The 13,717-nt window shown below is 41.8% G+C and overlaps 1 protein-coding gene across 1 annotated transcript in view; it reads left to right on the forward strand.

The window, feature by feature from the left end:
- Window positions 1-567: 567 nt before the first annotated feature.
- VPS39 (VPS39 subunit of HOPS complex) overlaps window positions 568-13,717 on the forward strand; it is a 49,325-nt gene continuing 36,175 nt past the window's right edge. Inside the window, exons 1-2 of the mRNA XM_059913529.1 lie at window positions 568-770; window positions 8,089-8,154. Of these exons, the coding sequence (XP_059769512.1) occupies window positions 698-770; window positions 8,089-8,154 (139 nt within the window). The 5' untranslated portion in view covers window positions 568-697. The remainder of the gene's footprint in view (window positions 771-8,088; window positions 8,155-13,717) is intronic.

Raw genomic sequence — 13,717 nt, forward strand, 5'->3', positions numbered from 1 at the left:
TCAATAAGGCTGGAATGAGGTCTGAGATTGCCTTTCTAACAAGTTCCCAGGTGATGCTGATCTAGGGACCACACTTTGAGAACCACAGGCCTAGACCAACCCGTAAAATACAAGGGTAAGGTACTCGAACTAGCTGGGTTTTTAATGGTAATACTAAAACTACCTTTGAGTGCTTAGATTGTCAGGCGTTGCTAAGCGCTCACACGTTAGGTAGGTACACAACACTACCATCATTTTGCAGATAAGGAAACTAAGGCTTCTAGGGATTGTTAAACGCCACAGCTACTTAGCTCATGTCCTAAATGGTACGTCTCCATCCCAGGTCTAACTGACACCAAAGCCTGAATTCTTCACCACCCTATGCTGCCCAAGACAGTTCTAAGATTAAAATCCTTTTTCCTTCTTGTTAAGCCCATGGCCACTCGCACTCCACAATGGAGAAGGTCGGTCCAGGGTGAAACGCGGTCCCAATCACCAGTGCATTCCTCAAGGGTACACTAGGAACCGGGGCGGAAGGGGCGGGGCTTCGGTTGCGGAAGGGGCGGGCTTGGCTCTGCAGGAAGTCCGGTGTTGATGATGGTTCTATCGCCCAAGAGCCAGTAGCAGGGGTCCCGGCTCTTCCCTTGGCCTGATTCCGGCCCCACACCCGACCTGGCACAGTCCGGGTGAGACTGCGGCGGCGACTCCGCCCGCCGCCATGCACGACGCCTTTGAACCGGTGCCGATCCTAGAAAAGCTGCCTCTGCAGATCGACTGTCTGGCTGCCTGGGGTGAGCCGAGGGGCCAGGCGGGGTCAGCGCGGGAGTGGCTGGGACCTTTCAGGAGGCTAGGGAAGTGGACGAGAGTCTGGCTGTGTGGACTCCGGTCGAACGCCGTCCGAGAGGGGCTTAGGATGAGGGAGGGCAGAGCCTTGTTGACAGCGAGGGTGGTGAAGCTGTTTGCTTTTGATGGTTTGTTTATTTGTTTTTTGCATTGAACAAGTTAACAGCTATGTCTTTTCCCCCTTAGTGATCACTCATCGCTTACTTCTAATTACTGTAGCTAACTTGTTACTCTCCACTCTTAATCTAGCCAAGTGGTTGATTGCCTTATAGTCAAAATGTCCAAGTTGCCTAGCTCTTCTAGGTAGAAGAGCATCATTCCAGGCTGTCATGAAACCTAACCCATAAAAACTTGCATGATCCTTTTGAGATTGGCCAGTGCAGAAAGCAGGGTCAGGTATCTCTTCTCTGCTCCAGAATACAAATGGTTTCTGAAATAAACCTTGACTCTTAACTACGAACATTATGCTCCTATCTGTGAGTGTGTGTCTGATAACCAAAGACCAAACAGAAGTAATTTCAGTCTTTCCTGTTAATGTCCAGGTCCTAGAAATCAAGTTAATGTCCGGGCCCTAGAAATCAAGGGCCATAAAAAGGTGGCTCAGAACCCTCAATCAGATCTTATATTGAGCCAGGTACCCATGATGGGCCTGGTGGAAGCCGGTGTCCTATTCATTATCTGTGGACAGTGCCACCTAGTCAGAGTTCTTCACATCCTTTTCAGTAAGGTGTTTTCACTCTAGATCTTCTGATTAATGTGTGCCCCTCACCACCACCCCAACCTTTAGCAGCCCTGGACCTCTGTTTTTTTTTTTTTTTAATTTTATTCAAGTATAGTTGATTTACAATGTTGTGTTAATTTCTACTGTACAGCAAAGTGATTTAGTTATACATATATATACATTATTTTGCATATTCTTTTCCATTATGGTTTATCACAGGATATTGAATATAGTTCCCTGTTCTCTACAGTAGGACCTTGTTGTTTAGCTCTGGGCCTCTTTAAAGTCACACCTCCACAGCAAGCTGTCCTAGGGTTAAGGAGAGAATCCTGCTTCCTCCAGATGTCTCAAGAAAACCTCCATTTTTCTGTCATTAAATGCTCTCAGTAAAAATTAAAAATAAATAGAGGAGAAATAAAGAAATTGAAAAAATGAAAGACCTGACACTCAGCACAAAGGGGCTCATTCTCCTGTTTCTTTGTCATGTATTAAGTGCCTACATGGACCAGTCTCTCTGCCAGAGACAGGAATACAAGGATGAATAAGAAACAATGCCTGTGCTCCTAGGACACACAGTGGCAGGCAAAGAAATATGAACAGATTACGATGCAAGATAAATGATACTAGAGACATATGCTGCCTATCATGGGAACATAGAGGGAGGGGTATTCCACTCAACCTCGGACATATACTTCTGAAAAGGATGGATGCAGCTACTTATCACACTGTACTTAGCTTGTCAGAATCCTTGACTCTGATACCCTGTGGGACTAGCAGTACACATATCTCAGTCTCTTTCACCAACTCCGGTTTGTGTCAGTGAAGATTCCCTGAACCTGTGCTTTCCAGAAATACAGTTTTTGAAATGGTAGGTAGCTTTCGGTCTGCCTGATCTCCAAGCAAACAGGAGAAACGCTCATTGCCTACTAGGATGCTGTGATAGGTATTGGCTACAAGAGGCCATTTACTGCCTTGTGCCTCAAAACTACTTTATTTTCAGACTTTACCAGCAATAAATATTGCTATTTCTAGTTGTTACCCCTTCTATCTATACCGTGACCTTAGGCTGAAAGTTCATCCAGGAACCTCCAGGCTTCTGGAGAGCCAGACAATATTGGAGCTGGAAGATGTCATAGAGCCACCATAATCCATCTCCTGGGATATGGAAATGAGGAAAATACTGATGATGATGTTGACTTCTCCTGAAACTCTGTAGTTGTAGAATCCAGCTGCCTCTTCAGCATCTTCATTTGGATATCTGGTTGCATGGCCAAAACTGTTCTTGATTTCAAAACATGCCTGTCCCCCTGTATCCCGTAGCTCAGCATATGGCATTTCTGTTTGCCCATTTGGCTAAGGCCAAAATCATTGGAATTGTTCTTGACTTCTCTTATTCTCTTATACACCACATCCAATCCATCAGCAAATCTTGTCTGCTCCACCTCCTGAAAAATTCCACAATCCAGTCACTTCTCTCCGTCTCTACTGTTAACTACTGCTGATGAAGACACCAGTCTCTCTCATCTGAATTACTGTAGTAGCCTTCTGACTGATTACCCTGGGTTTGCCATTGTGCCATTTGCAGTATTTTAGCCACACAGAGGTAGAGTGATCCTTTGAAAACTTACTCTAATTGCATCTCTCCTCTGCTCAAAACCCTCCAGTAGCTTCACATCACAACTAAAATAACAACACCTGTCATCACAACACCTGTCATGATCAGGCCTCTGGTTACTTCCCTGATTTTATCCCCTATGTTCTTATCCCTTGCTCCTTTCTGATACTAGTTACACTGTCTTCCTTGTTCCATGAGCACAAAAGCATGTAACTATCTCAGGGCCTTTGCACTTGCTGTTTCCTCTGCCTGACACTCTCTTGTCCTAGGTATTATATGGCTCATTCCTCGTTTCATTTGCTGAAATGTCACATAAATCTGCAAGACCTTCCCTAACTATTCTATATAAAAGAAAATGCCACATCCACCAATGTGCTACTCTTTTACTCAGCCTTATCTTCTTTCACGGATTGCCACCTAATGCTATTTTATATGTTATTATTGTCTCTCTCATTCCATATTAGAATATAAATTTCTTCAGAGCTGTAACTTAGTTTTGTACATAGGTTTATTTGCAGTGCCTAGAACAGTTCCTGACTCATAATGGATACTTTGGATATTAAATATTTGTTTAATTAATTAATAGTAATAATGGCTTCCATTACTGAGTACTAATCTGTATTAAGCATTTATGAAATAATAACAACTCCATTTTGCAGAAGAAGAACCTGAAAATTTAAGTAGTTTTTCCAAGGACACATCCAGTAAATCATGTCTGATTCTGGAGCCTGTTTCTCAAACTTTGATGTATATTCAGAGCCTGTAAAAAATGTAGGGTGTGTGTGTGTGTGCATACCCAATCATTTTTATTTATATTTTGCAAAGAAACAATGGAAAAATAAATCAAGAATGATTAGAATGGTTACGTATAGCAGAAGGAAGAGAACAGGGGGAAGTGGATAAGGAGGGACTTCTCATAGTTTTAGCTTTGGAACTAGATAAATCTCTCATGTAATTAAAAAATTGAATTAAAAAATGCAGATTTCGGGGCACCACTGCAGAATCATTGCATCAGAATCTCTGGGACCAGGGCTCAGGAATGTGCAGTTTTAGTAAGTCCAAGTGATTCTGATGCAGCTAAACAGGGGCTGATGCTTTGAGAAACACTGTTCTTTGCCGTATGACCCAAAGAAGAGAAGTGCCCACTACCCTGTTCGTCTGTGTACTCCCTGCTGTGTTCAGCAGTGGTTGTTTATCACATGAGTTTGGACTGGGTTGCAACGTTGGATGGAGCTTCACTAGGGTAATTGTGAGCTAGAGGGCTCTACCTTCCTTCCCAGGAGGAATCATGTCTAACCTTGTGGCTTAGGATTAGGCCATCAGGAATTTTCTAGGGCTGACTCTCGTTTGTTTTTGCGTGTGTTACCCGTTTGTGTAGTGTGTTCCACTTTCTGATGTGCAGTGTTGAGTCTCAGAAGGGACTGTCTACCCCGTGCTCTGCCTGCTCTGCAGGCTTTTCATTTTCTGTGTTTTGTGTGTGCGGCTGTGTTATATGATGACACGGAGTGTGCACAGGCCAGCCTGGGTCAGGTCCTCTGGCCACCTGAGCCCCCCACTGACGTCTGTAACCAAATCAAGCCTCTTCAGAGCTCTGTGCCATCATTACCTCTGGGTGATACACTGTTTTTCTTTTCTTTTTTAATAAATTGAATTAACTTATTTATTTTTGGCTGTATCGGGTCTTCATTGGTGCCCATGGGCTCTCTCTAGTTGCAGCAAGCGGGGGCTACTCTTCTTTGCCGTGCGTGGGCTTCTCATTGCGGGCTTCTCATTGCAGTGGAGCACGGGCTTTAGGCGTGTGGGCTTCAGTAGTTGTGGCGCACGGGCTTAGTTGCTCCGGCATGTGGGATCTTCGTGGACCAGGGATCGAACCCGTGTCCCCTGCATTGGCAGGCGGATTCTTAATCACCACGCCACCAGGGAAGTCCCCACTGTTTTTCCTTATGAGTTTGAGGATTAGGAATGAGTATGTGTGTGGTGCTTTTACTAGTTAAAAGAAAGCTGTTACAATACTTTGCATGTATGAGAAATGCTTTTTCCTCAGCATTTCCAAAGGAATGCTTGAGAAAGGTCAAATAAAATTTCAATTAAAAATTTTTTTTTTTAATTTCAGTGAATTTGTCTGATTCCATTTCATGACCAATAGAGTAGACATTTGATAGAAACATCTATTGGCAAATAAACATTTCAATAAAAATGGAAAGCAGACTCTTAAAAGTCATACTTAGGAGTTTGGCTTCATGTTTTGGTAGTACAGCTTCATGAGGATTTTTTTAAGCCCCAGTGCGACAACGTCGGAGCTATGCTCTAAGGTAACAGATAGCAAACAGATAGCAAACATGGAAGGACACATAGAGTGAGACCAGCTGAGGGGTCCCTGGAGAGACTCTGGGGGAGGGCTGTTGCTGGGTACCTTGTAGAGGTAAAATTGATAGGTTTTGCAGACCAGAGTGGGAGACAAAGCTGTTGAAAGAGGTACAGAAAAATAGGAACTGGCAGGGGCTTGGGGGTCACAGTGGAGAGGTTGGGGAAGATGGTGAACATTATGGTGGCCTTTTTGCTATAGATTTTTCCGTATGTTATAAGTGAATTAAAAAAGATTCTACTTCGTTTTATTTGTATTTGAAATATTAGTGGGTGTCCTAAAAATCAACTTTAATATTTTCAATTGCTCAATACAGTGATATCTATAAGTAAAGTTCTAAACATAATATCGTTTGCAAAGCAAGCATTGTGAACTGAATTCTTTTTTTTTTTCACCATGTTCTGCTCCGACATAAATCACCAGTGTTCCACTGGAGCTGGTGTTATTTCTGATTTCCACTTATGTCATTGAGAGCACACTGTGTCTTACTTTCTGTGCTCTGCCTTTACTTTAAAACCCAGAAGAGGACAGAGTCACTATCTTTTTCTGGAAGACTAAGGACATCAACCTGGAGAAATGTTCCTGATGTGGCTCCTGACCTGTTTTTATAAACATAACCATTGTCTTTCAGACAGCCTCTGGCCGACACCTATTCTTTTGAGATGGGATGCCTTAGTAAGTGCATTGTAACATGAGGTTAAGGGTCAGACAGACTGGAGTTGGAATCCTGCCCCTGCTACACATATCTTACTACATGTGTGACTCTGGACAAATTACCTATCCCCTAGGCCTCAACTTCCTCATCTATAAAATGGGAATTTAAGAAAAGGACATAAGTCAAAGGATAGTAGTTATAACCTATGATAAGTGCTTAGCATTTCCTGGAACACAATGCATGCTCAATAAAGTTTATCTATTTATGTCATTATCTAATTTTATTTTGCAAAAGATCAAGAGTTTATGAAAGGAATAAGTGACTGTTACAACCTCAAAAAGCTGAGGAAGTACATGCTTAACTTCCCTTAGTGATTTAATATAAATCCGTCAGGGTAATTATTTAAGTCCTTTCAGAACCTTTTGCCTTTTAGCCTAGACTGGTGTCTCCCAAAATGCTGCCCCTGAACAAACAGCATCAGCATCACCTGGGGACTTGTTAGAAATGCAGATCCCCAGGCCCACTTCCAGACCTACTGAATCAGAAACTTGAGGGCAGGGCCTAGCAATCTGTTTTAATAAATCCCCAAATAATTCTGATACACATCAAAGTTTAAGAACCACTGGCCTAGACCATCTTTTTTTTAAATTTTAAATAAGAGCTTTATTGAGATGTAATCCATATACCATACAATTCACCCATTTAAAGTGTACAATTCAGTGGTTTTTAGTACATTCACAGAGTTGTGCAAGTATTGCCACAATTTTAGAACATTTTCATCACCCTAAAAAGAAACCCCGTTTCTTTTTCCCCAATCCCACCGGCCCCATTTTCCTAAGCCTACGAGCCCTAGGCAACCACTAATCTTTCTGTCTCTAGATTTGCCTATCCAGGACATTTCATGTAATAGAATCATGCAATATGTAGCCTTTTTTGTCTAGCTTCTTTTATTTAGCATAATGTTGTCAGATCCATTCCTATTGTAGCATATATCAGCACTTCATTCCTTTTAATGGCTGTCTAATAGTCCATTGTATAGATATGCCACATTTTGTTTATCCATTCATCAGTTGATGGATACTTGGGTTGTTTCCACCTTTTGGCTATTGTGAATAATACTCCTATGAACATTTATGTACAAGTTTTTGTGTGGACATATGTTTTCATTTCTGTTGTGTGTATGCCCATGTGTGGAATTGCTGGGTCATATGGTAACTCTATGTTTAGTCTTTTATGGAACTATCAGACTGTTTTTCAAAGGGCTGCACCATTTTATTTTCCTGCCAACAATGTGTGAGTGTTCCAGTTTCTTCACATCTTTGGCAACACTTATTATTATCTGTTAGACCATCTTTTGAGATAATGAATTCTGTAAGTTTAATATGCTATGGCACTTCTTATTTTTCCTAAAGTAAAATCATCAAACCTTCAAAGGATGCCTTTTAGCTGTATTTCTGAGATTAGATACCTAGTTTTATGTTTATACTACCCATTTTATGATTTTATAAACTTCCATCAAATTTTTGGTCAGTTTCATTTTGAAACAATGAAGCCAGGGACATTTTTCATTCTCTAATATGTCTCACCTAGTTCAATAAATATTTTTTCAATTAGTTGATTCTCAAATATTTCTTCTTTTTTTTTTTTTTTTTTGGCTGCGCGGCACGGCATGTGGGATCTCAGTTCCCCAACCAGGGATCGAACCTGTGCCCCCTGCAGTGGAAGTACAGTCTTAACCACTGGACTGCCAGGGAAGTCCCTCAAACATTTCTTGACTATAAACATTCCTTAGTTTTGCAAAACACCTACTATCAAAAGCAACTCATTTTCTCAACCCTTTGATTTCTGATTATAAGCTCCAGCTAAAGAAATAGGGTCTTACTAAAGCTGACAGTCCTTTTCTTTTCCAGAGGAATGGCTGCTTGTTGGAACGAAACAAGGTCATCTTCTTCTCTATAGGATTCGGAAGGATGTTGGTAAGTGGCAGCTTTTCAGAACAAAGTACAAGGTGGCTTACTACTCATGTAAAAAAAAAAAAAAAATATATATATATATAACTTATGTATACACTGTAAAATCAGTGATTCCTGGACCATTAAAAGAGTGCTTGCTTCAGCAGCACATATACTAAAAGTTGACCGTTAAAAGAGTGACTGGGGGTTGGTGGTAGTGCAGTGGAAAAGTGGGGAGAACCTTGTGACAGTCTCCAGGGTTTTCTCTTTTTTTCAGACTGTATTTCCCTACCCCCATCTGGGAGGTGGGGCTAGATATTTTTTCCCTTCTCACTTCTTGGAGACTCATGCCAGAAATAAGAAATATTACTAATGGGAGTAAAATTCTCATGTAAATGGTATGGTAGTAGGGAAAAAAAATTAGGAGCCATTGATGTTAAAGGTCTTGTTAAACTTCTGTGGGATGGACTAGGACAGAGGGGGCCTGGGCTTGAGTCAGGTTTTACTTCTCCCCAGTCACGTGACTGAGTAGGTCCTTTCCAATGTCAGTTTCCTCTTCCATAAAGCATCTCACAAAATTGTTGGGGTCAGATGCAAGGACTTTGAAAACTAAAACTTTAATCAAATATTTCTTTGTCAGTAAAAATGTAGAATAATAACTAAAAGTATTTGACGTTTATTCTGTTAGAGTGCCCTCTAATGGGGAAAAAAGTACCTTGCTCCCTTTTCCTAATTTTATTTGTGTTCTCTGTGGAAAATTGATGTGTTTGGATATTATACCCTGGAGCTACAGAGTATAGAAATCAGCTGTTAATGCCAGAGTAGGTTGAACCACATGAAATTGTCATTATTTGGCTGTATTAGAAAAAAACAAAATTTCCTAGCTTTCAACCTAATATATAACTTATCATAGTGAATAGCTTAATGTAAGTGTGGAAATATTGGGGAAAAAAGAGTATCTTACTGGTGTAAAGGAGAAAAAAATTCTTTTTAACTCTACCCATCTTAGGTTGATTGTATGGGGACCTATAAATCAGAGAAGCAACAAGACAAAGGAAAAGGACTTTGAGTTTCTACAGTGGCAAATTATGGGAAGGCAAATATATGGGGGAACTAATTGGAGATGTTTGTTATGTAGATTCCTCTGGTGCAGTCTGTGGACTGATATGGGTCTCTAGTTGTCTCTAAATTGACTAAATATTGTCCTTGGTAGAGAGGAGAGGGGAGGCACCTTTGTAAATTTGTGTCTTGCTCTTTGGCAGATGGCAGAGAGCCGAGAGCTTTTCTTGTATCTGCTTCTTCTCAGTTACCTTCAACTCAAAATAATCCTTGTGCCAGAGTAGCATATTTTGGGGTGGCATATTCTGCTACCCTTCACTGGTGCAATAGGGAAGGAGGAAGGTACCTGGTCAGGTTCTGTGGTGGGATAAGAAGAGAAACCAGAAGATCAAAACAGGGTTTACAGTAAGTCCCCTACATACGAACAAGTTCCATTCTGGCAGCCCGTTCGTAAGTCCAACAAAGTTAGCCTAGGTGTCCAACAAAGTTAGCCTAGGTACTCAGCTAACACAATAGGAGGACAAGCTGCAATTTCACTCACGCCTGACGTTGATTGAACATGCATTCGCATCTTCGAAAGTTCGCAACTTGGAAGGTTCGTACGTAGGGGACTTACTGTATTTCATTTCTAAGTTTTTCAACTTTCCTTTAAATCAGGAGTCAGCCAACTTGTTCCAAAAAAAGGACTAAATGTTACCTGAAAACTGGGTTCGCCTCTTAGTGGGTGTTGAGCCAAAAGACACAACCAAGGCAGAGAGTGGGAGAAGGAAGGATTTATTACTTGCAGCAAGTAAGGAAAACACTAGGGATCTTTCTCAAAGCAGTGTCTCCCCAAACAGCAAAGTTGGGGAAGTTTTTAAGCTAAGGGTCCATGCATATTCATGAAGGGCCTTGGGTAGTTGAGAGTCCAAGCTTTAGCTGAGTGAAGTGACAGCCTGGGAAGGAGGTGTGGTGTCCATAGCTTCCGTATCAGAGCTGCTGCCTGCCTGATCTGAGAGCAGAGAGTGAAAGTGAGAGCTTCTCCTTAGCTTCTACCTCCTCTCGAGGTCTAGCACGCACTGGACACTGAGGGTCTGAAAAGGTCAACATCATCATCCCTTAGATTCCAGTTGATCTGGTGGTTGAGCACCTTAGAGGGGGTTAAATTCTGCAAAATCTCAAGAAAGCCAGGCTAATCTTTACCACTGAAACAGAACTGGGAGTCTTTTCACCTGATTTGTTATCTTTGCTATTGTTACTTCTCTTGCCTGATAAAGATTTGTTCTTTTGTTCCCTTAAGATCGTTATTACTAAGATCTGTCCAAGGACAAGCACTGTGGCCAGGCTTAGCTCACAAAATGGCTTAGGCCAAGAATGGCTTCTCTTATGTCAAGAAAACCATGACTGGTTCTCTTTCTCCGGGTACCCTCTACCTTATCGACTAACACAAATAGTAAATGTTTTAGGCTTTGCAGGTCATAACATCTCTGTCGTGACTACTGTACTCTGGTACTGTAGCAAAAGAGCAGCTGTAGACAGTGTGTAAATGAATGGGTGTGGCTGTGTACCAGTAAAGCGTATTTATGAAAACAGGTGGAGGACTGGATTTGACCCCAGGCAGTACTTTGCTGGCCCTTGCTTTAAATTTTAGTTCTCAGAGCCAGAATATTTGTATTCTGTGTCATTAACCCAGTCTGTAATTTAAAAATTCAGCCTGGCTTTGGTTTTATTCAGCTTTCAACAACTGTGTTTTGACTGTCTACTGCGGGCTCAGATGACGTGCAAAGCAGGGAGATAAAGAGAGCCTAATATTCTTATCCCAAGAGATAATCAGTTCTTTGTGCCATCAAATACTAAATACTCTGATAAAGTAACTTGTTTAATGTATCATTTCTGTATAAGTGGTAAGGAATTGAAAACTAAACTATAAAAATAAACTTTTCAACATAGTATAGACTGAAACTGGTAATATTAATGTTAATCTGACTTGGAACCCTGGTGCCAACTGTTCCTTGCCCTGTGACCAATTCACCCTGTAACCTTTGACAAGTTAGTTAATCTTCCTCAGTTTCCCCACAAGTAACTTGAATAGCAATATTAACCTACCTTAGATAATTAGGAAATCAAACTGATTAGAGACTTCACTTCTCCCTATACCCTTAGAGAACAGTTCAGTTCTGGACCAGCTCTGGTCTGTTTATGGGCCAGAAGTAGACCTGGGCCTCCACGAATCAGCCATAGAACTAACTGGGTTTCTAAATTTGAGATATTCCGAACTGAAACCACTAGATGGCATTTTGGGAGGCTCCGAGGAGCTCCAGTTCTTTATGTCTCAGCGCAGAAAGAATTCATCGAGAGGCAAAGCGATAGATAAGAAGTGATTTATTAGAATAGGATACTTGTGAGGCTTATAAGCGGGCAGGCGAGAGGGTGCCACGCGCCGAGAACTTAGTGGGCTACAGTTTTATAATCAAAGGAAAAGTGGAGAGGGGGGAAAGACCACCTTCTTCCTCATTTTTGAATAGATGTCATGCTTCTGTTATCAGTTCCTCCTCCACGTCAGGCAAAGGAATTTTCTTATCCCTACATGGTCAAGCCAGGACTGTCATGGTGCAATGGAAGTGAGCAAAAAGGTAGTAACATATGCTAAAAATGACACATCATCTCAGGTTTCAGTATAATGTCACTTTTTCCTTATATTTTTGTTTTTAGTGCGTGCAGAGAGCATGTCCTAGGAATCATTAACTTACTGAGCTCACTGGGCAGGATGTGTGTCTCATGCCACCATTGTTTTATTGTTTTGGAGCATGTCTCATGCTTCTGTTTTGTTGCTGAGCAAGCCTGCTTGGTTTTGTGGTTAAGTAAACCTGCTTTCTTGAGTGGTCATTAACTTACAGGGGTCTCCCATAATTTTTTCTTTACTTACAGCCCCCTAGTGGGATTGACTATTTAATTTCCTACTTTGTCCCTTTACTCTGTCCCTATCAAAACCTCAGTAAGGCTACGACCAGACTGTCTTTCTGAGGGAAGGGAGAGAGCGGGTAGTGAGATGTCATGGAAAGACTGGGGTTAAGGGGACCTGGATTCTGATCTGATCTGAGCCATCTCCTTCCTGTGAGTTCACAAACGTCTCTAGGCTTCAATCTACTCAGAGACTTCAGTCTACTCTTAAACAGAGGAGTTAGATTACTTCTTACTTCTTATCTAAGGTCTTAACAACTTGGTGTTTACTTCAGTGATGCTTCACCCTAGAGCAGTGGTTCTCAAAGTTTGGTCTTGTGGAGGAAAAATGTCACCTGCCATATCAGTGAACAAAGGATGTCGTGGCCCTCAAGCCATCAGCCAGCCACTGCAGCCTCAGACTGTGCGCCCTGAGGGGATTCAGGAGGGAGAAAAACAGGATACTGGCTCCAGATAGTTAAGGTGCATATCAAAGGAATGATTTCAATGAGCTCAGACTCTTGCATCCTCCCATGCATAGAAACTTGAGAAGTCTGATTTTCTTACATAGCAGTAGTCTTTTGATGTCCGACTACCTGTTTTTTTTGTCTGAACTCCTATATATCGTGGCTCCTCCCTGGCTTAAGTCCTTAGCAAGTCTACAGAATAAAAGATAATTCTCAACTTTTAGGTTGTGCATTTTTTTCCGGTCGACAGTTTCTAGACCCCAGGAGGTTCCCCAAAATCCTTTCAGAGGAGCCACAACGTCGAAACTTAAGTTCACAGTAACACTAAAACATTATTGTTTTTTCACTGACATTTGCACTGACGGTACACAAGTAAGGCAGCTAAAACTGCTGCCCCTCATAACAAGTTCAAGACAGTGGTCGGCAGTCTTGCCGACTTGCTAGAGAAAAGCCCTCAAGCAGCAATGAAGACCCATAGCAGCCATAAATAAATAAATTTATTAAAAAAAATTTTTTTAAATACACATTTTTTAAAAATTAATTAATTTATTTATTTATTTATTTATTTTTGGCTGCGTTGGGTCTTCGTTTCCGTGCGAGGGCTTTCTCCAGTTGCGGCGAGCGGGGCCCACTCTTCATCGCGGTGCGCGGGCCTCTCACTATCGCGGCCTATCCCGTTGTGGAGCACAGGCTCCAGACGCGCAGGCTCAGTAGTTGTGGCTCACGGGCCCAGTTGCTCCGCGGCATGTGGGATCTTCCCAGACCAGGGCTCGAACCCGTGTGCCCTGCATTGGCAGGCAGATTCTCAACCACTGCGCCACCAGGGAAGCCCCTAAATACACATTTTTTAAATTCCTCAGTTTTAATCTGTAATGGTAAACATTGGTAGCTATAATCCATGTAAAAGTTCTGGTCCTCAGTAAGTTTTAAGATGAAGGGGTCCTGAGGCCAAAAAGTGTGAGAATCTCTGCCCTAGATAATTCTGCTCATAAAGAGAATTGTTAGAGGTAATAAAGTCCTTTTCACGTACAGAACTCTTTATGAAGCAGTAATGGCTGATATTTTTTGTGTGCAATGTAATGGCATAATACAGGGCAGGTTTCTGAATCTCCCAGAACTTCAGGGCCCCGTCTTCATCTCCT

This window comes from Balaenoptera ricei, chromosome 2 (assembly GCF_028023285.1).
Source record: "Balaenoptera ricei isolate mBalRic1 chromosome 2, mBalRic1.hap2, whole genome shotgun sequence".
Classification (NCBI taxonomy): Eukaryota; Metazoa; Chordata; class Mammalia; order Artiodactyla; family Balaenopteridae; genus Balaenoptera; species Balaenoptera ricei.